The following is a 26,882-nucleotide window of genomic DNA, read 5'->3' on the forward strand; positions in this document are numbered from 1 at the left end:
AATAGATTCCACTAAACATTAACGACTAGTGGGCATACACCATCCCGGACCTTTGAAAAATATATTCGTGTATAATATTTCAGTTGTTACTCTAGATTTCTAGAATTTGGCAAAAAACACACAATGAAACAATATATAATGCTATAAAAAATGTTGTCTCCTATCCTCTTTTCCCCGTAAACCTCCACCCTGTGTCCCAAGTGTCATTCCCATAGGCAAATAACATCACTCATTGCTTGGTGGCTGAGTTTTTGATTGCCATCTTGTTTCTAAATGAGTTTTTAAATTTTCTTATTTCTTGATTGGTCAACTTGAAGTAATCAACAGAGTAACCTCTCCCTCCTTCCAACTCTCTGCTCTTGTTAGTCTGCTAATAAGATCCCAATGACTTTCTGTTGAAATAAATTTTTAAAAAATTCTCTGCTGTGGATGACATAATTTGTGGTTATGAAGCCTGTGTCAGACTTATTTATTTATTTTTGTATGTAATGAAGTTTCAGTAATTTCTTGAGAGGTGTGGAAAACACACGTCTTTAGTTCACCATCTTAATACTCACGGCTTTCCACCTCGACTGCTATTTTTTTTTTCTTTTCTCTGAATTGTCTCACCAGTACTATCTCTTTTTAATCCTTTGTCCCCTTTCATCTTCTTTTACACAGCTCTAGGCCTAATGATTTTTGTTGTTGTTGTTGTTGTTTTGGTCTAAATTTATTGAAAACACAAAGTAGCTTTAATTTTCCTATTTTTACTCTTAACTAGTGAGCCTATTGGACAGTAGAGCAGCACTTTAAATTATGTCATTTCATTTTGTTAGAACACAGATGAGAAAAAAACAGATTGATTCCCGGCCATGGCCACTCTCTGTGGGGGGTTTGCATGCTCTCCCCGTGTCCGTGTGGGTTTTCTCTGGGTCTCCAGTTCCCACATCCCCAAGCTGTGCCCGTGAAGTGAGCCGGTGTCTCTTCACTGTCCCAGTCTGAGTGGGTGTGGATGTGAGTGTGCCCGGGGATGGGATCCTGGGGTCCGGTATTGCACCCTGAGCTGCCACAGCTCAGGACTGGAATAGGGGGTTAAAAATAATTCTTGTTTTTACTAATCTTCCCTAAATGTATTTATAGCTCACATTAATTTCAATGTTTAATATTAGAAGCATTTGGGGTCATTACTAGAAGTTTACTGATGTTTCTGTGACCAGAAATATATCATAGGAACTTAACTCCTGCTTATATCTATTAGCTGACGGTAAAATCAATGTTCTTATCTATTGCTTTTGCTTAACGTAGCAGTTTCCAAGAAGCTATGGATGACGTTAAGTGAGGACTTAACTACATAGAATCACAGTTCAATTAATAAATCACTGACTTTTCGATTGACATGGGGGACATTTGTGTAGACCTTTGGGCACATTCCTTGAGTATGTCAAGTCTTGCTAGTGTCAGAGAACACTCTCAAGAGCTCCCTAAGGACTTGAATCCCACTCTAACTTCCAGAAGACCCACCAGCATGTCACTGAAATAATGGATTCCCTGTCCAAGAATGAGCATCACTACTTCCATTCTTTAAACTCCTGATCTCTCTGTTTCACAATCTCTCTAGGGGAGGCTGAGATTCCAGGTTCGGAGTTGCTGATGCTCATCGGTGTAGGAAAAACGGTGGCAGAAGTCCGGGACTGATGGAAACATATGGAAGCTAAAGGTACTTCTTGTATTTCATTCAACTTTTCCAGAAAGTTCCCCATGCAACACCTGAGACAAACTCTTGGACCTATAGAGGTAATGAATTTCAAAGCAAAGGTGGTGCTCCCTAAATACTTGGATTCATGTCAGGTGTGTATAGGGATAGGCGATAAAAGAAGCCAGAGCATTCAACAAATTATTTTTTAAATCTGGAAAGCAAACTTTATTAAGGAAAATTAAGATTATACATATTACGTGGATAAGGAAAGACTGTAGGGAATTTAATAATTAGAAATAAATAATGTTTTCTTTCTTGCCAATAAAAGCAAGGATAAAAGAAATTGGCTTAGAGAATAAAACATTTTGTTTAAATGTTATAACATACTTTTTGACGTGTGGCTTTTGTTACAACTCTTAAGCATATAGTGACTCTCCTCTGAATATCTTTAAAAATAGATGATAGTTATTTTTGGCATTGTGTTTGGCATCTAAAGGTCAATTAATAACACCTTATGTAAACTACTATTCCCAATGTTCCAATGTCTTTTTACTTTTTTACGTGATAAATATACAATGGCTGGTTTTTCTTTGCAAATTTGGTATAATTTTGTGTGTGTGTGTGTGTGTGTGTGTGTGTGTGTATAACAGAAGCTATTCATAGGCTCTGTGATATTTCTTCTCTTTATTAAATTACTATTCACTAAATAATATAAATCAGGGTTCTTTATGGACAGTGCATGTTCTAACGTCAGGGTTTGCTAGGAATGCTACCCAATTTTTCTCCATCCTTAAAACCACCAAGGTCCTGGTTTCTCATGTTGGGTTTCCTATGACCCCATGCATCACAGCCTTTCTGCATAACCTCAAGCTGTGTACCATTTCTCTTTTGTGAGAAGTACTGTAAAACAAGATAATGCTAAGGGTGAACTACTCCTAGTACTTTTCCAGGATGTATTTGAAAATAAGCGAAACAATATTTCAGCTCCAGCCCTAACACTGAAGTATTTTATTAAAGTACTTTTGATGTTCCTCTTGAAATTATCATGTTTTCTTTGATTACAAAATCTGCCATTATTAACTGGTACACCTAGTAGAGATGACATTATAGTGAATTAAAGAATGTTTGAGGTTTAATAACTTTCAAATAGAAGTTTGTTCAAATAGAATTAATGTAAACTCAGGAAGACAGAAAAATTTTAAATGACCTCATTCTGTACTCCTTGTTCTATGTCTAACAACTCAAGGCAGGATGATTTGCATAAAGTTTCTTCCTATAACCTTCATTCCCAGATAATCAACTGAGACTACTGGTGAGCAATTTATAGTCCCTGTTCTATAAGGAAGGGTACATTTTGGCAAAAGTATATTTGGAAATTTACATTTCCCTTATTTGGTGTAAAATCTAGGCAAATGATGATTTTTAGATGAATGGCACAAGGAACCTTTTATATTGTGCTCTGCCTGGTGACAAACGAGTGCAACAGAAAGAAAGAGGAAAGATGCTTGCATTTATAAAATCCTGGTCAATAATTTTCTTCTTTGAGTTGGGCTTGAATTTAGTCCCGTGGCATAGGGGACGCTGATTAGTCACTAACATCTAATATTAGAGCCCAAAGGTCCCTGCCTTGTCTTCTTGTCTACATTATCCCCAGGACCCTAAAAAGACACCATTGTTGGGGAAATGGTTTCTGCTACTCATAACACTTTATCACTTTAGGTTATTGCCTTCATGCTAATTATAGTTTCCAGAGTAAATGTAATCATCAGGTCCTTGGGGAGATCAGGTGGGAGAAGCAACTCCTAATTCCATAGGTGGGAGCCAGAGCGGTGTTAGTTGGTTTCTCCACCTGGCAGTCTGGGCTCCGCACCTCTGGTGGGAGAGCCCATTGGCATTGGTAGGGGCCATGGGAGGGAAAAGAAGATGTTCTCTAATGCTCTTTGTTTCAAAGATCTGAGGTAGATTATTGGTTCTTTCCTCATCTGGTCCATCTGTACTGAAGCTATGCTAATTCTTTCAAGAGACTGACAAAACTGGTTATCGATAGCCTTAATTTCTTTAAAGTATATTTTTATTGGTTTCAAAGAAGAAGGGAGAGGGAGAGAGAGAAACACCAATGATGATAGAGAATCATTGATCGGCTGCCTCCTGCAAAGCCCTCAATGGGGCTCGAGCCTGCAACCCGAGCATGTGCCCCAACCAGGAATTGAACCTGGGACCCTTCAATCTGCAGCCGGCGCTCTAACCACTGAGAAAAACCAGCTAGGACATAGCCTTAATTTTTAAGAACTATGCATTTATACTTTTTGTGTGTGTTTCTGTGTATGTGATATTTTACAAGAGTATTTCAAAGAGAAAAAAGGATGAATCCGTAACAGTTAGTTAACGGGCATCACAGTGCATTAATCTTTGAGCTGTTCTCTTTTTCTCTCTGTGCCTTAGACATCTACAAAATATATAGTTACACTTGCCATATCCACTACACAAAACTGTAAGGATGAAATAAGATAACTTACGCATCAACACTTAAAGTAGAGGTGCCATGTAAAAAGGAAATGAACTCTGGGACTGTTTTTCCTCTTTGTCCCCATTAACGACTAGCAGAATGCAAAACTGAATTATATTTTCAATTTATATTTAAGTAACGTATGTTGAGATGTGTATCTTCTTCCCCTTAACCTTTGTGCACTGGCAGCAACATGTGATAAAATGAAATCGCCCTTCATGGGTAATGAGGGCTGAGGTCAAGGATGTGTGGACGACAGGAGAGTCAAAGGCAACTTGTGCCTTTTTTTTCATCTTTGGAACAACCGGGTAACAACTCTTACCCCACAAAAAGCAGGTGAAGGTAATCATGATAGTTTGCATTTTCGGGGTTGTTGGTACATTTTCTCCTAGCTGTTCTGCTGTTAGGGCTAGAGGTTGGAGATTTTAAGCAAGACAGGGCCAGAAAAAGTCTCTGCTTTGGTGCCTTCTTTCTTCTAAGACTTGAACTAGAAAAACTTTGTGAGACTTTAAACAAACGTGGAAAATATATTTTGTGGACTTCATGACTGACTGGTGGTACACACAGTGGCACCACATTATTGTAAAGGCAGATATAGTGACACCCAGAAGCTAAATTGTATAATGAATGTAAAAGAATAGCTAAAACTAATAACTAAAATTTCTGCCTCATTTTTTTCCATGGTACTCTGTCCTTTTCACATAGTAGTAGAAAGTTTAATCATATAGAGATTTATGCAGAAACCGGAGGCCTGGTGCACAAATTCGTGCACCAGTGGGGTTCCTTGGCCTGGCCTGTGGGATTGGGCCAAAACAGGCTCTCTGGTATCCCCCAAGAGGTCCTGGATTGTGAGAGGGTGCAGGCCAGGCCTAGGGACCTCACTGGTGCATAACTGAGGCTGGGGAGGGATGCAGGAGATTGGCCAGCTGGGGAGGGACCTTGGGAGGGCTCTAGGGACCTCGCCTATCTCGCTCAGTCCTGATTGGCCGGACCCCAGCAGCAAGCTAACCTACCGGTTGGAGCATCTGCCACTTGGTGGTCAGTGCATGTCATAGTGAGTGATTGAGTGGTCTTAGCATATCATTAGCATATTACACTTTGATTGGTTGAACAGATGACTGGACACTTAGCATATTAAGCTTTTATTATATAAGATAAGATACCACTATGATTATAATATCTAAAGAAGGCTGTAACATTTGTTTTGCAATGGTAGAATGAAAAATAAATTATGAAGAAATATTTAAATGATAATATAGCTCACTGACAAATTATAGACTAGAGATGAGACAAAAATAGTACTAAAAATCTCTCAATGGTAAAAATTGATTTGATTGCCTAGTGTAGTGATACTACATTTTAATACTTCTTAAACATAAATAATGGTAATACAGAGAAAGTTTTAAAAAAGTTAATTAGGTTGAAACAAATATAAATAACTATGCATGGGCAAATAGGAAATCTAAATCATGCATTTTGAGATGTAATCAGATTGAACCTTGAAAAGAGCATATTGATGAATCAAGTATTGCAAAGATACTTCAAAAATAGTATTGCCTAGGTTTCAAGCAGCATTAAGTACATTCACAATGTTGTGCAACAATCAATACTACCTATATAGTTCCAGAATATTTTTGTCTCTCCCAAAGGAATGGGAGGCCATGTGCTCACATTTTTAGGATATCCATTCTTTCATAATGGAAACTAAAAATATGCTAAAGATCAAAATGCCTTCTTCCCTGAGGGGTCATAGAAAGGAAGTGTAGCTACATGATCAGAGGTAAAAATTTGGCACCATAAATTTTTTAAAAGGAGGGGAAAAAAAGCTTTAAAATGAGAGTAAATCTTGCTTCACTATCAGCAAAAAAGCTGCTGACATCAAAGCCATCACCAGTTAAGATGTTCTTCAAGGCTACTGCCCTTTGCATGGTGATAAGCTGAAAGCGCTTCACCACTCAGAAACCACTGCGCTTTGGAAAGAGACTTGGATAAGCACATCTTTTCTATATCTAAAAACTATACTCTAAAATTTAAGAAGTGAAGGACCATTAATTAACCTCATCTCCTATCATTTTAATTTGGCTCCCTTTCTTTGCATTGGCTTATTTTGTTTTCTGTCCGTTTTCTCTTGCTTTCCACACAAATCATTTTCTTTACTCTTACACAAAGGCATAATCTATAGTAATAAAAGGGTAATATGCTAATTAGATCGGATGTCATTCTGGATGTCCTTCCGGACAAAGCTGGGGCCAGCGGGAAGCCAGCCCAGGTCCCGGGTGCCTGTGGGTGGCCAGAGGGAAGCCAGCCCAAGTCCCAGGTGCCAGAGGGAAGCCAGTGCTGGCAGCTGGGGGATGGAAGGCCTACTTTTACATAAATTTCATGCATCGGGCCTCTAGTACAACCATAAAAAGGCACATTCAGGAGTCATGCCCCCCTTCTTTAAAAGAATTAAATGTTGCCTTTTCACCATTAAATATATTTATGTATATATCTTTATGTACATATCTGTAAATCTACATATTCATCATTATGTACCCAATTTAGACTCTAGAGGTCCAGATGAGAGGACCATGTTTTCTTGAATAACATTGGTTATAGGGAGCCAAACATTTTTAAATAGCTATATACATAATTTCTTGGTGGTGGTAAAATACATATAAAATGAATCATTTAAACCACTTTACTCAACAGTAATTCAGCAGCATTAAGAATATTCACAATATTGTGCAACAATTAATACTATCTAGTTCCAGAATATTTTTGTCACCCCAAAGAAAACCCTAACCTATTAAGTAGTCATTTCTCCTCCTCCTGCCTTCAGCCTCTGGCAACCACTAATCTGCTTTCAATCTGTATGGATTGTCCTATTCTAGGTGTTTTATATAAACGAAATCATACAATATTGGTTTTTTTGTCTACCTCTTTTCACTTAGCACATTTTCCAGGTTCAGACATATTGTAGCATCTATCAGCAATTTATTCCTTGTTGATTCCATTCATCGGCTGATGGTCATTTGGGTTGTTTCACATGTTGGCAATTATACATAGTACTGCTATGTAAATTCAGGTATATTCTCTTTGTTTGACCACCTGCCTTCAGTTCTTTGAGGTATACACCTAGGAGTGTAATTGCTGGGTCATATGGTAATTTATATTTTTAATTTATTGTGAAACAAACTGTTTCCAAAGTAGTTTATTAACTTGATATTCCAACCAGCAATAAGGGCTCCCCTTTTCCCCGCATTCTGGCCAATGACTATTATTTTCTTTATTAAATTATGTCCATTCTGAGGAGATGAAGTGGTATCTGGTGATTTTTGATGAGCATTTTCCTAATAACTAGTGATAGTGAGCATCTTTGATGGCCATTTGTGTATCTTTGGCCTCATACCAATTCAAGTCCTGTGCCCACTGTATTAGTTTATTAGTGATGCTATAACAAAGTACTAAAAACTGGATGACATAAAACAAAAATTCATGGTCACATTTTGGAGGTTAGAAGTTCAAAATCAAGGTGTTGGCAGGGCCAAGCTCCCTCTGAAATCTTCATGGGAATGCTTCCTCGTCTTTTCCTAGATTCTGGTGTTTTATTGGCAACCTTTGGTGTTCCTTAGCTTGTAGACATATCGTGCCAATCCTCTTTTCATATGGGCTCTTCCTGTGTCTGCTTCACACAGCTGCATTTACATAGGACTGCTCATATCAGATTTGGGCCCACCCTATTCCTGTATGACCTCATCTCACTAATTACATCTGCAACAACTCTATTTCCAAATGAGCCATTCTGAGGTAATGGTATTAGAACTTCAACATACCTCCCTTGGGGGAATACAATTCAAGCCATTAACATCTTTTTTTTTTTTTAATGGGACTTTGCCTCTTTTGTTGTTGATTTGTAGAACATATTTTATATTCTGGATATTAGATCCTCATCAGATTTGCTTTGCAAATATTTTCTTTCTAAGGAATATCTTCTCATTTTCTCAATAATGTCCTCTGATTTTAGTTTTTAATTTTTATAAGCCCAATTTACTTTCTTTCATTGCTTGTGGTTTTGGTGTCATATCTAAGAAACCATTACCAAATCAGGGTTATGAAGAATTATGCATGTTTCCTTCCATTAAACTATACATTTATCCTTATGCTAAGTCTCTATATTTGGTGCTTTGTGGTTGTCATTGCCGATTATTGCTGTGGCATTGTAGTGAGTTATAAAATTGGGATGTTTGAGTCTCCGAAGTTTATTCCTTTTTTTTCCAATGTTTTTATGGCAATGCTATATGGCTTAGTTTACTGTAGTTTTATAATATAGATTAAAATCAGAAAGTGTATGCTTCCAGCTTTTCTTCAAAATTGTTTTGAGTATTTGGGACATTATGTACTTCCACACAAGTTTTAAGATTGTTTTTCCCATGTCTGTGATAAATGCCATTGGAATTTTAATAGGAAATGCATTATATTTGTAGATTGCTTTGGGTAGTATCGTCTTTTAAATAACAAATTCTTTCAATTAATGAATAATTTATCTTTCAATTTTAGCTTTATCAGTGTTTTGAACCCTTTTATCTGTTGGAGAATGATGGTAAAATGCCTATTCCACCATTTTGTTGCCATAATTTCCTTTTTATTTATTTGGCTTTGAGTTCTTGTCTACTGTCATTTCATTTCATCATGAATAACTTTTTTAGCATCTATTGTAGGTAAGTTTAATAGCAACTGAGCCCAACTGACCAGGCTGGACTGTACCATTTCAATTAACCTAGCTTCAAGTTCACTGGTTCTTTATTTTGCCTGTTCTACTCTTAATCCCTTTAGTGAAATTTTCATCTCTATGCTGTTGTCCAACATCAGAATTTGTATGACTCAGTTATTTATTTATTAATATTCTTTATTGGGAGATACATTGTCCATGTTTTTCCTTTAGTTGTCTATGGTTTCGTTTAGCTCTTTGAGGACATTACGCACAGTTACGGTGTTGATTTAGCAAGTCCACTGGCTGCTTCCTCAAGAACAGTTTCTCTTCATTTCTTTCTTTCCTGTGAATGAACAATGCTTTCTTGTTTGAATTCCTCTTTGTATGCCCCCTTTTCTTTGTAAACTGGCCATTCTGAATATCATGGCAGCTCTGGAAATTGGATTCTGCTCCCTTTCCAGAGTTAGCTTTTGTTGCTTGTTGTGGGTTGTGGCTGTGGAGTGACTGTCCTAAACTGCTTGTATAAACTATAGTCATGTGTGATCTATAAAGTTTCCAATTCCACATTGTTGGTTTAGTGGTCACCTCATGGTTTGACAGAGCTTTCCTGAAAAGCCTGGAGACAGAAAGAAAAAAGGAAAACAAAAGAAAATATTCTCCTGATCTTTCTAGATTGGCTGTGTGGGGCCAATCTACACTTATCCATGGTGTTTACAAGTCTACTTTAGCCTTCATTTCTGCTTGGACTGGGGGTACAGATCAGCAAGGGGTAAAAGCTTAGGGTCTTCTCTAGTCTTTTCTGAGCATGCATCCTGTCCTGGATTTGGGCATGTCCTTCTAGATTCCTCTTAGACTACGTGGGCGCTTTCTAAAGCCCTTATTGCCCAAAGCATTTCCCTCCCCAGCTTTCCCTCCCTGACCTCAGCTGCCTGTTTGTCCCAACTGTTATCTTTCGCCCCAGGCAGCAGCATGTTCAGTTACCATTAATGTTTTAGGCAAATACTCTTTCTGCACAGCTACTTTTCCATCTTCCTGAGTTAGGTGAAATAAAGGCAAGCCCCTTGCATCAGAACTACTGGGAATCTCTGAACAGGCCACAACAAATACCATCCATGGGAAGAAGGTCCATTCTGTTCCCTGTAGAATTAGACACCCATGCTAGTAATACAGACTGCCATTTTTCAAGACCACCATTGACCATGGAGGAGGTGATGAAAATAACAAAAATGCCATTAAGCTATACCACTGGGTTTCAGTCATCTTTTTTATTGCTAAGTATTCACTATGTTGCTATGTACACCTTGCACTATTTTTTGGACTTTCAACAAAATTGATTCTGACCGTTTTTGCTAGTCCCCCCTCCCCAGTGTTTTACATGGAGGGGGGTGGTCCCCAGAGTTCCTCATTCTACCATTTTCATTGACACATATGCATAATATTTTTTTATTTTTACAATATATTTTTATTGATTTCAGAGAAGAAGGGAGAGGGAGAGATAGAAACATCAATGATGAGAATCTTTGAGCGGCTGCCACCTGCACACCCCCCACTGGGGATGGAGCCCATCACCCAGGCATGTGCCCTTGACCGGAATCAAACCTGGGACCCTTCAGTCCGCAGGCTGACGCTCTAGCCACTGAGCAAAACCGGCTAAAGCCATATGCATAATTTTTAATGTAAGTAAATACATACACCAACATTTAGGTGAAAGTGACATTTTCCTATTACAGTCTAAAATTGTGATGTTTTATTAGCTGTAAATAAGGACTCTACAGTTACATGATATAAACATTTGTATATATTTCAGGCATTTAAGATTAACAAAAGGAATATGCAAAATTCATGTTAGGTGCTCGTGAATAAGAGAATTTAGGGGCTAATATGCACATATTTGTATTGTTTAAATGTAACTAGCTACTATGCTGACCCTTTCCTACTACTAGAAAAACACATTATTAGCTATGTTATTGGTCTGACCCAATATAGCTTCTTGCTGGAAGATGAAAAACATCTCGTTTTCATATTTTAAAGGTAATGAGCTCTGTGGACTCTGAGGAACATTAAACCTCAAAGAGTTCATTGAAATGTTTTGTCCCTAGATGCTCTAGCTAATGTGTTTGCCCCTATCACGACGTTAAAACACAATGTTTAATGTCACTGACCTCGACAATATGTCGTGCCTTACTTAGAATAACCATTCCCTTCATGTACCCTTAGGATGGTTCTCATGATAGCAAGAAAGGAAATACTTGTCAATATCTGTAGTTACAAAATCTAATCTCCCCAAATCACCATGCTTGCTGACACAGAATAATCCTTTATATGCAAAAGAAAATTACAGTAAACACACAACATTATTGGGCTTACTCACGTGAATACCTAATGCAAGGAACAGTGCTGAGAAAAATGCAACACGTTATTGATCATATGTTATTATAAAATGAAACTCTCTTTGATGGAATTTTATATTAGGATTTTTCTCTAAAACTTAGTAGAAGAGAAATTTTTTAACCCTATCTGGCGATTGTTAAACATATTTTTAAGGGAATCTTTAATACAGTGCATCTGGTTGAAAAGTGACTTTAGAGGATATAACCTACCACACACAAATTAACTTTTCAATTTAAATTGTTTGGCAAAGGTAATGATATCGTATATCATGGATGTGGCTTTGCACATTACATTCTCAAAGCAAACTACATTTGAGCCAATATGTTTTTGGAATTTTTGCCCGTAGAACTTAACAATAATGACTAATGTCGAGGCAGTCTATTTCCCTTTAGAATCACTTCCCTCAAGGAACTATTGCCTATGGAGAATCAATAGCTTTTGAAATGATAGAATTCTGAAAACAAACAAAAACCCCACTGTTTCTATAGTGGCAGGTATTTAATGTTCAAAGGAAATTATATAATTTAGGCTGGAAAACTTTTGCTAAGATGGGGCAGGTAGGTTCTTTTCACCTGGATCACAGTATCTGAGAACTGACTTTGCTCATGATTACACACTACTAAGTTTTATAGAGAGAATAAACATGTGTTAATATCATTTAGTCCATTGCACACTAACTGGAAGAATTGAGAGCTTTAAAAGGACAAATACACGTAATTATACTTAATAAATAAGTGTTCATAAAATTTTGCAAACTCCAACTATATGTCTGTTCTGCATGAACTTTAGAACGTGAAAATGCTCAATGGATTGAGATTCACAGGTCAAGTGCTACCTAGTGATAGGCATTAAATCAATAATTGTGTTCCCTTATTGCCCTTCCATAAATGCTGTCCAATACTAAATCTATCAATATTTGAACAGGAACTAGGGGAATTGATATGGTTTTTAATAATAGATTTGGCGATAAGTTTAACATAGTTCTGAGTTACATAACTTTTCACTATTAATATCATCATGTTTTGAAAAGAGAGGTTTCATTCTGCTAGCACAGATATTGCCTGGGATTGAACTTAATATGCTCCTGTATGCTTTTATATTTTCCATTCTTTATTGAATTTCATACATACAAAATAAGTAAATTCTGTGGATGTACACTGGTTCCTGTTTGAGAATATAGCTAACCAAGTTGTTTGTGGTCTATTATTTGGATCTCAATGAAAATTATATAACAAAGCCTAATGAGGAAAAACAAAAAGTTTATTGGACTGTTTCTAATTCCTTCTTTGGGTAGCACCACAGAAGTAAAAATTCAGGTTTGAGGTTTAAAAGTCTAGCTACAAGCTCTGTTTTTTATTCTTTTTGGCTTTCAGCTTGTAATACTTCTGTAAGTCAGACAAAATTTTCATTTCCTGTCTAATATACAGAATTGCTGTGAAGGAAAAAACTCCATAACATATGAGAAGGTGCTGTCTAAACAATCAGAAACAGGATATGCAAACATAATATTTGGTTTTCAAAACAGCTTCCCTGAGTCACTCACTCCTATCAGGGTAATTCAGGGAATGAGGTTTTGATGGCCACGCGGGGGAAATAAGGGTGAGTTCTGTGGTTCTAAGTCTGGATTCCTAGATGACACCTCTGAAGTGGGAGAGAAACGAATTCTTAGTCCGGGTGCTGCTTCCATTGCCGGTGCCTTTGAGGCATGTTGCTTTAGTCACGTTTGCTTTAGATTGATAAATGGAAAGAACCTATCTTTCCCAGGTTAGGCATCCAAGTTGCAGGTACTAGTCACCCAGCTCCCTGTCCTGCACACCTTCCTCTAGTTAGGACTAATTAGAACAAAACACTATCCTTTAACAAAATACATATCCTTTAACTTGCAACTGCAATAAATATAATTTTTCAGAACATGACATATTTTCATGCACATATCCTATCTCTGCACAGCCCTAGGAATTTATTCACACACACATCTTAGTTTTGCCTTAGTAACGCGGTGGTTTTCCTTACTAATAAGTGAACAGTTAGGCATGAATCGACACATTGCATTTATTTCAGTCCTGGAGCACACACTGAATATGATGATATGCTTGAAAAACACGTCAGTGTTTACTTTGTTCTTTCCAGTGCTAATATGAAATTTAACCACACATTTCTATGAATTAAATTCACTGGGAAATCTCACATTTATAAAATTACACAAGAATAAGCTACATTATCACAATCAACATGGAAATGTACTGAAGAATTCAAAGTAGAGTGTCAGGATCACTTCATCTTCATGGTAAACTTTCACTTTATAGAAATCCCACTTGGCTTCATTTAATTAAAAAGCTGAAAAAGAAAAATTATGATGAGTGGAAGTAAGAAAAACACAATAGCTGTTTATCCCTTTCTAAATTAGTACCTATAAACATAACAAAAAATGTCATCATTACATTAATTCAGCTCATTTTAATAGTTATATGAGGGTAACTGTGCTGAATTAGTTCCAGTAATGGGTTCAGGCTGGGATTCAACGTAGGTCAGTGGTGGGCGAAGATGCTGATAAGAACTTAAACTTGTGTGGTGAAGTTTGGGTAAAACACACTATTTCTGTGGGCCACTCTCATTGTTGGCTAGACCAATAGTTAATCACTTAAACTGGTAATACAGGGGAAATAAAGGAATGGACTGAAATAAACATTTAAAGTGGGTAATTTCAATGTCCTAAATATTTTTATCATTCAGTTTACAATTCATTTACTTACATAATATAAACAATTGATGATTTTTATGAAATGTATAACTTCATTATATTGAACCAGAAAGAATGTATAATAAAAACATCATCAGACTCTAATGAAACAGTACAATTAACTCTAAGTCCCAATGTTAGCAAAGAGAGGTTCTTAGATCCAACCTCTTGTTTGTATATTAACTAATATACAAAATTATATATTGAACTTGAGCTGAGATCTTCTGGTTCTAAATATTATTTCCTATGAGTCTTAAAAACAGGAAGCAACGTGATAGAATTAGGAGGATGATTCATGTTATTTTCCTACTTGAGACTTGATATGTCATAAATATTTTTACAGAAATATTTTGAAGAAAACTTCACTGTGAGTGAAAACGGCAGTGGAAAATATTGGGAAAGTAATTACCCATAAGTGAACACTATCATGTATTGCTATTAGCATTTTGCTCTTATTAGTAAACAGGACAAACCCTTAAGTTAATCTTTATTTAATATCCAAAATAAATTCAGTGCTACCACTGCAATAAAATTATTTTTGAACTATGGTTCAGATGGTAATTAGATCAAATTCTTAAGATGGATGTTTCACTGGTAGTTTCAAGAGACTCGGGAATCCGATTATATTCATCAAAAGGTTCAGGGAAAATCTGTACTTCACTCAACTCAATCATGTAAACAAGTTACTTAATCTTCACTGTAACGAAAAATCCTGGTTAGAAAAAGGTAGATTAGATATAAATGAGTTTAAAATATTTACATCAGAATTAATTATGATAATAATTAGCTTCAAACATTTATTGAGTAATTAATAATATGTGCCACTGAGTAATTAATAATGGCAATGTGCCATTGATCTTACATGCATTCTCTCATGCAATCCCTACGCTAAGCAAAAGAAATATGTAAAATTTTTCCATGTATCAACGAGAAACCAAGGTTTAAGTAAAGTAACTTGTCAAAGGACACAGCTAGTAACAAGCAGATGAGGGATTTAAACCAGGAAGTTTAAAAGACAGCCTGGGAGAACTGAGTGATGGTGTGGAACATTATTACTGTAGGAAAACCCTGACGACTAAAAATGTGGGGAGATGTATGGACACAGGATAAATTTACAGTAGACTGTTATCCTCTTCAGCATAGAGACTGACAAAAAAAATAGCAGTATGAAGTACTGAGAAAATATGAATGGTATAAATGTTTAAGGTTTTGTGAGGTTTAAGAGAAAATAAAAATGAAGTAAAAAGATCACTCTATATAGAAGAAACTAAAGATTGGAGATTTAACAGAATCCAAAATTGTGAGGAAAGTGAAAAATTAGTTTACAAATAATGATGGTCGTAGTTCTGTGAATTGGGTATTTCTTGGCACAGGAAATGCCAGGGCTTGGAGGAGCGGCTGCAGTGCCAGGATCTGCCTTCCCTTCCCCAGCTCTCTGCTAGGCTCTGACTGTTTCTCGGCAATTCCTCCTCAGGGTTTTCATCTGAATCAGGTGCAACTGCATATCCACAGCCACTCCTGGGCATGACTTCCATCTCCGACTCTCACAGGAGATGTCATTTCCATTTCCAGCCCCAGGAGGCCCGCTGAGGGCAGGCCTGTCCCTTGCTTAACCTGGTGGGGCCTTGACCAGGGAGTGGGACTGGTCACAGTCAGGAGGCTCAATGCCACACTCATGGAGACATCACATTAGCAAGCACGGGCTGCGGGTCAGAAATGCTCACTCTGTACCTAGGGGGAGGCCTGGAATATGGATTTGAAAACTTCCTGAGGATTTATATGTCCTCTCCTGGTGAAGATCTAGAGGGATGGAGAGAGTTCTGTTAAATGACACCTACTCCGTGGGAAAAAGTACCGACTTGAAGAAAATTCTTCACAGCCTAACAAAATCAGTGCCGTCAAATGTAATACTATGCAATGAAACTAGTAGAAACTTAATTTTCTCTATTTTCCCTACACATTACTCTGCTACGTCAGAGAACAGTGTAGATGGAGCATAAGTAGGTACCTGGTACACAAGGAAAGCCAGAATTCGCTCCTCACCTTCCCCATTTCCTGACTGTCAACTAAATAGGGTTTATAAAATCTCCTAACACTACCCTTTTCTGTCTTTTACCGTTAATAAAAAGAGACGCCTTTTCTTTGGCATATTGTAAGTGCTGCAGATTGAAATGAGTTAATTTTTTTCAGTGTTTTTGGCATCGTAGATAAAAAAAGAAATTAAAGGGAATACAAATACTCATTTACAAACTAAGACTCAAATCATACAGAGCCATGATTCTCAATCCTAGGGGAGGGGAAAGAGAAAAATGCAGCTTTCTCTTTCTTGGACATACTTAACTTTAGAGTTGATTAGCCTGATCACATTTTCAAAACCAAAACTGGCCGGCTAAATAATGTTAAGAACAAAATGAAGAAACTGGAGACTTTACTTGCCCTTTTTATTACTCTCGTTGCCCTGGGAGCTAATGTGTCCGATAACTCATTTACACTGCAGTCGGGATTTAAGGCAGATGATCCCACAGCTCAGATATGTTGCATTTCTCCACTCCTTGAGGACATTTACCTTTACTGTGCGGGAAGAAGAGAACTGAATTGAGCCTCCGCCAGGTGGGGTTGAAGAGGCTTACTCCTCCACTAAAGCACCACAGGCAGATCTCCCCGTTACGGGGTGAGTTTTGCCCCTCAGATGAAGCCGTGTACTGTTGCCATCATCCACATAAACCATCTTAAGATAACTGCACGGTTCACTGTGGAAGAGATGTAAGGTCTGACGAGATTTTACTTTCTATCAATGTATCACTAGTTGCACTGACTCAGCAGTTTTAACTGCAAAAGGAAATATAGGCCCTTTACTCCCTAATTAAGAGAAGGATGGATTAAGCTATTAGAAGGACCCTGTAGAGAAAGTAAAACATTTATTCTCTAAGAGAAGCTGAAGAAGGAATATGCTCAAGAAGTAAATTTGTGCCTAGTTCATGAAATGACCAAGTATAATCTTGCTCACCAAATGTATTAGGTTCTAGTAAAAGTCTAAAGTTTGGTTATAATGAGGTGATATGAGAATTAATTTTCAACAACTTCCTTCCTCCAATCATGACAATATGTTGGTGGATATTGTATGAAATATTCATTATGACAACTCTAGTCACCAGAGATTATTGTATCATTTAATTTTCCTTTCAAGTTGGCTTTTCTTATTTGAAAAAGCTAAAACTTTGCAGAATTCAAAAGATGATGCAAAGTTTAGTAAAAACTTAACAGTAGATTATATGAGAAAAAAACTGAAAATGCAGTCAAAGCCATGATAGATAGATAATCTGAAAGAAAAAGAAATTTTGATGAATTCAACAAAGCTTAAAACCCATTTTGTTATATGGATATGCACGTGTGTGTGTATGTATGAATGTGTGTGTGTATACACACACACACACACACACATATAATAATTACTAAATGAATCACTGCAGCCCATCCCAGATAACATACTTGTAAGAAGCAAATGCTATGACCTGCAGGGATCAGGCCCCAGCTTGCAGCCCCAGCTTGTGCCCCCCCAGCCCCATAGCCCCACCTGGCGCTCCGCCTTGGCCTGGCACCACCCCCTCACCTGCTCCACCATCTGCTTGTGGGACCATTGATCAGGGCCAGGCCCCCACCACCACTGCTGGTTGCCGTCTTCAGGGTGATCAGTGGGGCGATCAATCCCCCGCTCACACCCAGCATGGCCTGGTGCTGCCTGCTCGCCTGCTCACCTGCTCCACTATCCTGCCGTGGTCCTGCTCTCATTGGGGCCCATCAGGGCCAGCAGAGCCTTCACTGCTGCCCACTGCCAGTGCCACATCGCCGACACTCACCATGTTCTGTGCCACGCCCTGGTGGTCAGCGCATGTCATGGCGAGCGGTCGAACTCTCGGTTGAATGACCGCCCAAGGGGACAATCTGCATATTAGGCTTTTATTATATAGGAGAATATATATATATATATATATATATATATATATATATATATAATAAATTATACTCTGCTTGGGAGCAGGGACCATGTCTTCTATCTCCTTTGTACAATCGAGGCTGAACACATAGGAGGTGCTCACACTTGCTTAACTGAGTTTAAAATCTCTGGGAAAATGAGCTCGTTATTTACATCAACCCTTGAATATAAATTAACCATCGAAATTCTGTTTATTCTATTAGTTAAGAATGAAAACAGTCACGTTAGTATAATGGTATTACCTGTAAGGATAGCCGTGGTACTTGGAACGAAATATCGAAAGAAGGAAGCTGAAGAAGAAGACCACCAGGCCCAATCCCACCAGGCAAATGACTAGAGACACAGAAAATACCATTAATGTCTAGACACATGCAACCCAAGTGTCTACATTTAAAAATGCATTCAGTAATTGCAGTGTACTTATATCAATAGTTCATGGCACATACAGATACAACAAATCAGATAATCCAAAATACAACGGATTCACTATTTTACACATTCTTCCCAATAAACGGGTATGTTTTGGGTGTGAAAATAACCAAAGTGACTGACTTAAATCTTCTGATAGTTTTCCTCTCTTACAGAGTTCCTACAAGTACTAAAATGCCCCAGGGGATAAAAACAAACAAAATATGTGATAAACCACAGATGAAACTATCCCTGTATTATGAAGCATTAGCTCTATTAGCAAAGACATCTGCATTATTGGAATACTAAATATAATTTTATTCTCAGGGCCATGCAGTATTTATGAAAATAATTTTAGATTATTGCATCAGTAAAAGCCTGTTACTGACAATTCATTATGATGTATAGAAAGCTAAGAATAAAAGCTTGGAGAGTAAAAGGGAGTATATATGGTATGGTATTCTCAAAATAATGGCCTAGAAATCTGTTAGTCAGTTCTCATTCAACTTTGTAGGAATATCATTCTGATTTGAGTACAAATTAAGTCATAAGTGCTTAAAAGCATTCAATTGTAGTCTCTGTGACATTTCATTTCAGACAAGGCCATATAGGTGAACTTCAAAGGAAGAAAAAAAAGTACTCAATATCACAAAATGAAAAACACTTTTAAAAATAGTGTAGAATATCCAAGTATGCTGGACACCAGGCACTAGATGGAGCATGTAACAACATAGCTTACAACAGCCTTACTAAACCCAGACTTAACTGTATGATGTTTTACTTTATATCTTCCTACATTTAGTACTTTTATCAAACACTTCTTTTCCTTTTTTATTTTTTATTTTAAAAAACTTTTCAGACGCTAAATAAAACTTTTCACTCCCTTTGTCACTCTTAGTAGCCTTGTTTGGTTATTATGCTCAGTGGGAAATGAGGCTCAAAATATGTGAATACATATTTACTTGATTTCCTGCAGTGGAATAAAATAATGCAACCAAATATTTGTATATGGATAGGGAGAGGAATTAAATGGTTGGTGAGGAGTTAGTAATTACTAAATGAATCACTGTAGCCCATCCCAGATAACATACTTGTAAGAAGCAAATGCTATGACACAGAAACATTCTGACCTGGTCAATGACCTGGTCAATGATAATTCCAGTTGTTGTATTATATCAATTCTACCAGAATAAGGGAAATAATTTAAAAATATAATCTCTCTCTCTCTCTCTCTCTCTCTCTCTCTCTCTCTCACACACACACACACACACACACACACACACACACACACAAATAATTTGGCAGTGGGGGTTGGAGAAAATCGACCAAGAGAAAAGTTGGAAGTAATGATTTCATAGACATTGTGATTAAAATATTAATACACATTTATTACTATTATTTAGCCTGGTATGATAGGACATATGGTAATATATCATCACATAAGAATTTGCCTCATGTTATTTATCAATCCGAAGAGCAGCACATTGTTTATTTAAAAGATATATCATGAAGTGATATATCTGAACAATGCTTAGCTAAACAAAGTAACACGTTTATTTCCTCTATATTTCCTCAAACTGGTGTGTTGAGAACATCATGGGAAAAGGTAAACTCAACTGTACATTTCACCCAATACATTCCAACACTTATGATACCCAAGTGTTCAGAAATCACTATGATGTACTAACAGTCATATTACCCTAGCTATTATCCCATAAAGGAAGTAAGTCTTTTATTTTAAATAAATTATTCATCTTTAAACTTCTTAATAAAATATTAGCCTTTTTCAGGCACCTGTGCTCCTCATACATAAATTCTGGGTTTAAAAAGGAGCCCAGAAATGCACACCTGATTCCCATGGCATTGAGGACCTACCATTTGACAATACACCTCTCAGGCTCCCCCCTGCAGCCCCACCTCTCCCTGCAGGACGCATGGTACTCCAGGACTAGGTCCTCCATGGAGCTGGGCAGAGCACCCCTGACGAGGGTGGAGAGAATTTCTCCTTTCTCTGCAGTTCCACAGAAAGACACCCAAACCCATTCGGAAGGGATATATTTTTAATTATTTGAGTACATCTAAGAATAGAAGAGTAAAAAACATTGCAACGCTCCTCAACCAGAACATTTCTTTAGTTTATGTTTACAAAGAACTTTTATATTCCTCATTTGATTTAAATGAATCTTAAGTCTAAAACAAAATCACAAAAAAAAACAACAACAGAGAATTACTTCGTCTTTTTCCAACATCTCCTTTGGATGTTGCCGCTTCATTTAGAAGAACCATCCCCATGGTGATAGCAGCATCTATAGTAATTGTCAAGGAAACAGTAGCAATGGATGCAAATAAAACATATTATTTTTTTGGATCTGAACACAATGTTTTCGGTAGTGGAATACTTAAATTACAAATGCACACAGAGGTAAATACAATTTATTCTATGCAGAAAAAATAAAATTATCATTCTTTGTGTATTTAAATCTACCTTGATTTTTAAAAAAAATATTAATTTCAGAGAAGAAGGGAGAGGGAGAGATAGAAACATCAATGGGAGAGAATCATTGATTGGCTGCCCCTGCATGCCCCCTATTGGGGATCGAGCCCGCATTTACCCTTGACTGGAATTGAACCTGGGACCCTTCAGTCTGCAGGCTGACACTCTACCCACTGAGCGAAACCAGCTAGGGCTAACTTGATTTTTAAAATATATAACCTTAAACCTTGTGAGATTTTGCAAGTAATTGAAATGCTCTTAAATTCCAGGACCTTCACAGCACGTATGCTTTATGTGGACTCTCAAAACCAATAATGACATTTCACATTATACATAGATAATATAGAATCACAATGATACATTGCATTGGCAGTCATAGAAGATTAAAGTATATTCAGCATAAAATCAACCAAATTTGGTCAGAAGTCTAAAGTAACAAGAGAAAAAGCTGCTATCAGCCCTGTGCAATAGCATCACCCTCCCACCCTCACCCAATACATGTATATACATCACATACTACCATTAAACTTTTAGGGGTCCATTATACACAGTCTGAAAACCAATGAAATTTAGATAATTACTAAATTGATGGCCTGAAAGAATCGTGTAAGAGAATGAATGTTTCATGCTACCAATATAAATCTGTGGATTTTAAGGGTTCATTATTCTTAAGGTGTTTTAGACAGTCTACTGATGTAAATTCCCTTGAGTCCATAGTCATAGGGCATTGCTAGTAATGAGAGAAAAAATTAAAAGCTTGTATCATTCAACTTGTTCCTATGTGGGTAATTTCTACTGCTTAGTGCTTTGGAGCAGACAGATATGACTCTGTAAGTCCTTATTAAGGAGGCAAGTTAGGATTCTCCTTTCATCTTTCTCTGGAAACACCCTTTTTATTCATGTATAAATTTTAATCTACACATATGATTATACATAGTTACTATCACACATATTTTCAAATATATGAAATATTTTAAAATGACCTTATGTAGGTATTATAAATAAAATACTCATTTTATGATTTCATCTGCTAAGTAGTTGCTGAAATTTCAATAATAAATTCATGGGGGAAGTGGCATGATTTCTATTCCTGGGGAAAATATGATTTACAAAATTAAATGGATCAAAGACTTAACCATAGATCTGATACTATAAAACTGCTAGAAGGAAACACAGGGAAGAAGCAACTGTATGCAGGCAACTGGGCTGAACACCATACAGGGATTCCTCTCATTCAGCCCCTTAACAATGCTGTGAGGTGGGTACTGTTTTAATTCTTGTTTGTACATTGTGATAACGCAACTTACAGAGAGGTCTACTAACTAGAACAAGGTGTTAATAGTGCTGGAGCCAGAATTCAAGGCAGCTATCTGAGCACAAAGCCCATTTGCTCTTTTCTTCTTCTTTTTTTTTACAGGTTTGAATGTTTTTATGTTAGCACAAATTTAGTTTAAAACACACACACACAACACACACACACACACACACACACACACACACACACACACACACATATATTACTCACAGATTCAGGAAGCTTAGCAAGCCCAAAGTAAGATAAATTCAAAGAAGCCCAATCTAGGCACACCACAGCCAAAGATAAAGATTTAATATTGATAATATTGAAAGCAGCAGAAAAATAAAAAGTATTACATATAGAGAAAGTGTTGTTTTGGCCAACTTCTCATCCAAATCAACGAAACAACAACACAAAAGAAATTATATATTTAAAGTGCTAACAAAATTGTGAACCCAGAATTCAACATCTAATATATTCTTCCAAATGAGGGTGAAATAAAGCCATTTTAATATAAGCAAAAGCTAAGAGAATATCTCAGCTACAACAATGCTTAAGAAGGTATTTATGTCTGAGGAAATTATACCAGATAGGAACATAGATCTATAGAAAAAAATGAAAAGCATCAGGGTAAATTTAAAATATATAATTTTTCTCTCGCCTCTTAATATTTTTAAAAGGTAGCTATTTAAAGCGAAAACAACATTGCATTGTTGAATTTATAACTTATCTATATACTAGAGGCCCAGTGCACAATTTCGTGCACAGCTGGGGTCCCTTGGCCTGGCCAGCCAGGAGGGGTGTGAGGGGAGATGGGGGACAGTGGGAGGTTGGCTGTGGGACTGCACTGACCATCGGGAGGCAGCTTCTGCATTGAGCGTTTGCGCCCTGGTGGTCCGTGCACGTCATAGTGGCTGGTTGTTTGGTCGACTGGTTGAACGTTTGCTTAGGGTTTTATGACCTGATGACCAGCCAGTAGCTATGACGTGCACGGATCACCAGGGCGGCAGATGCTCGATGCAGGAGCTGCCCTCTGATGGTCAGTGTGCTCCCACAGCAAAATCCCATGGCCAGCCAACCTCCCACGGTCCCTCCCCCTGGCCAGCCCCAATTGCTGGGGAGGCTGAGGGACCTCACTCATGCATGAATCCACGCACCGGGCCTCTAGTATTATATATTACATTTATTGATTTTCATATGTTGAGCCCTGCTTGCATCCCAGGGACAAATCTTACTTGGTGGATGGTGTACAATCTTATGTATGTGTTCTTGAATTTGGTTTGCTAATATTTTGTTGAGAACTTTTGCATCTATATACATCAGGGATACTGGTATATTAGTATAATTTTCTTGTGATACCCTATATGACTTTGGTAGCAGGGTAATGCTGGCCTTCTAGAATGAGTTTGGAAGTGTTCCTTACTCCTTAGTTTTAGAAGAATTTAAGAAAGATTGGTGTTAATTCTTCTTTAAAGGTTTGGTAGAGTTCTCCAGTGAAGCTATCTGGTCCTGGAAATCTGTGTTGGGAGATTTTTGATTACAAATTCAGTATCTTTACTCATTGGTCTGTTCAGATTTTTCTATTTCTTCCTGATTTGGTCTTGGTAGAGTGTGTGTTTCTAGCAATGTATCCACTTCTAAGTTATGTGGCATATAATTGTTCCTAGAATGTCTTATAATCCTCTTTATATCTGCAGTATCAGTTGATCTTCTAGGGAGGGGTGGGCAAACATTTTGACTCTCGAGGGCCACAATGGGTTCTTAAACTGGACCGGAGGGCCAGAACAAAAGCATGGATGGAGTGTTTGTGTGAACTAATATAAATTCAAAGTAAACATCATTACATAAAAGGGTACGGTCTTTTTTTTTTTTTTATTATTAGTTTTATTCATTTCAAACGGGCCGGATCCGGCACGAGGGCTGTAGTTTGCCCACGGCTGGCCTAGGGTGTTTTTTGTTGTTGCTGTTAGGCTAGCTAAAGGTTTGGCAGTTTTATCTTCTCAAATAACTTGTTCTTAGCTTCCTTGATCTTTTTTTTATTGTTTTTCTGGTTTATATTTCATTTATTCCTGCTCTGATCTCTATGAATCCCTTCTGAAAGGAAAGTTCATATTCATAAATGCCTATATAAAGAAATGCAAAACTTTGTAAACCTTTGTACATATAACCCTAAAATACGAATTTTAAAGCAAAGAGGTGCCTAGATACAGGCTGTGTATAACACCCAAGTAAAATATCTTATTCGAAAGCAGTAGGGTCAGGAAATAAGTATGATCTCATTCTCAGAATGTTTCCTGCAAAAGTATTGAGAAATGAGCTGTGAACATACTTTAAACTTGATGGTTAAAATTAAGATATAAGAATTAAACTAAAATGGCTTTAAACTCACCAACTCTCCCTCTTTTATTTAAAAATATTTTTTAAATGTAAGATCTTTGATTATTGAGAATTAATTGGGCTTAAGTTCCATAGTAACCAAGGAAACAAAAGTTTTGGATTAAGAAAACAGAGTCTACATAATACTAGTCATTTGAGAAAAATAATTCACATTTGTAACGAACATTTGTACACGAAGAATTAATTTTTAAACAGAGAAAGAAGCTAGATGTTCATCTGTCAGAGTTGATATGTAGAGCTTCCTTCATTGGGTGGGAGGCTGAATAATTAAGGAAAGCCCCTAGATATTGGGGAGATTCTATGTCTAACTCTGGGATAACAGATGCTTTTCTGCCTTTAAAATTATGGCTGGGCCATTTTGGCACAACATTAAAAGAGTATATGAGATGTAAGTATATAGTGGATAAACTATAATGTTTCTGAGACTTGTTCTATTGTTCTGAGATAGTTAATGCCTACACACACACACACACACACACACACACACAGACACACACACACGGTCTGGTTCATGTATTATTTTGCACATTTGTATTAACATTGTAGCAATATATACTAGTACTTCAACTACTTGCAGACTTCACAGTTTCTTTTCTGAGCCTGCCAATCATCATCTTATTGCTTAAAAAGTCAAAACACTGATATCCCACATACACTAGAAGCTGCTATTTGTGTAAATTATATATAATAACCAAAGGCACTGGGCATCCTACTGAACTAATAACAAATGCATTGTATTGCATTATAATTCATTCTCAATTGCACATGATGTTAGGTTCACTGTTGCTCCAGGAAGAGAATCACGATTGCCAATTTAAAGATGAATGAGAACAGAAGTTGAAAACTATACGAGCACATTACAGAAGACTTAAAGGGATCTAAATCTAAAATTATCTTCAACTTGCATCCATCATTAATTTTCTCCTATAATGTTTTTTTCTTCGATATAACACATTAAAATAAACATTTTTCTCTATCACAGATTGAAAATAAATGCAGAATCAAACTTTCATGATAAATGGAAGACAAATGTTTTCTCAAATGAAAAACAAATGTGATATTTATAAGAATATATATTGCTAGTATAGCCTTTGCCTTTTATATTAGCACTTTTACTTCCAACTGATACTTATCTATGCCATCTTCTTTAGATCTCAGAACTTAAAGGACATGGGGACTCATGGGACAGGTCAGAGTTTGTATAGTTGGCAGTAAAGCCAATACAATATCTCGTGTGTCCTGTACCCACTGGCACACATCGACTGTAGCTTGGTGAATTCAGATAAGGTTCAAGTTTCTTAGCAAGGCATGTGTACATTTTCATTACCCAACCAAATCTCTTCACAATTTGTGAATATTCTCATGTTATGTTTTTGTACCTGTTGTGCCTCCTACTGGAATATTCTCCCTCACTTATCCTCCGACAGGGAAACTTCTTTGGCTACTGTGGCAAAATGAACCCAACAGTCAGTTGAACTACCTGGGCATCCAGGTGCTCTCTGCTTTCTTGCTGCGTCCGAGCACTGATTTTAGCACTGGCTACACAGCAGGATAATTCTTTTTCTATCTGTCTACTTTCTTGTAAATAGCAAATATCTTATTTGCATCAGGTACTGAAATATAACTGAATGAAAAGTAAATGAAAGAAAAATAAATTTTTACTGGGAAAACATAAAGGATTATATAAATTCTTCTTGGTTCCCATATCTGTATTAAATATTATTAAACTTTTTAGATAGTGTTCTCTCATAGACTACTGAGGATTGTTCCTTTTTCTTCCCTAAATAAGAAACAGAGAAAATAAAACACTATTAATAGGGAGAAAAACATTTGTAGTAAATATAAGTATATAACCTATGACAACAACCAACTCCATCTGTTCTTCCTTAGGTTTTTTCCAACAAACGTTTGTACATAGCCATTGCATCTAATCACCTGGCTTACTAAATTAAGAGGAGAAAAACAAAAGGCAGAAATGGTCTCTACAGATAAAAAGTAACCATCTGGAATTTACTTTTTTTCCCATAAGGGAAAAAATACACACATAAATTGCAAGAGAAAAATATATAGTGTTAAAAAATTAGCAGACTGCCAAATAAAAGTAAAATCACAAATTATTACATAATGGCTTCTTAACTTTTACTGATAATTTTAGTGAGTCTATCATTTTAAAAGAAATTTTCTTTTTCACAAATATCTATGAAATAAAACAACAGAAATAAAGCAATAAATAATTACTGGTAACAGAAAGAGAACAGGGACTTCTAGTTCTTTTAGGTATTCCTGT

At 36.9% G+C, this 26,882-nt stretch overlaps 1 protein-coding gene across 1 annotated transcript in view; it reads right to left on the reverse strand.

Annotated features, from left to right (window-relative positions):
- Window positions 1–12,507: 12,507 nt before the first annotated feature.
- Window positions 12,508–26,882, reverse strand: part of TUSC3 (tumor suppressor candidate 3) — a 112,648-nt gene continuing 98,273 nt past the window's right edge. The window contains exons 8-10 of the mRNA XM_081084238.1: window positions 20,639–20,713; window positions 18,242–18,332; window positions 12,508–13,602 (exon numbers count right to left, since the gene is read on the reverse strand). Of these exons, the coding sequence (XP_080940364.1) occupies window positions 13,587–13,602; window positions 18,242–18,332; window positions 20,639–20,713 (182 nt within the window). The 3' untranslated portion in view covers window positions 12,508–13,586. The remainder of the gene's footprint in view (window positions 13,603–18,241; window positions 18,333–20,638; window positions 20,714–26,882) is intronic.

Source organism: Myotis nattereri (assembly GCF_964212035.1).
Source record: "Myotis nattereri genome assembly, chromosome: 2".
NCBI lineage: Eukaryota > Metazoa > Chordata > Mammalia > Chiroptera > Vespertilionidae > Myotis > Myotis nattereri.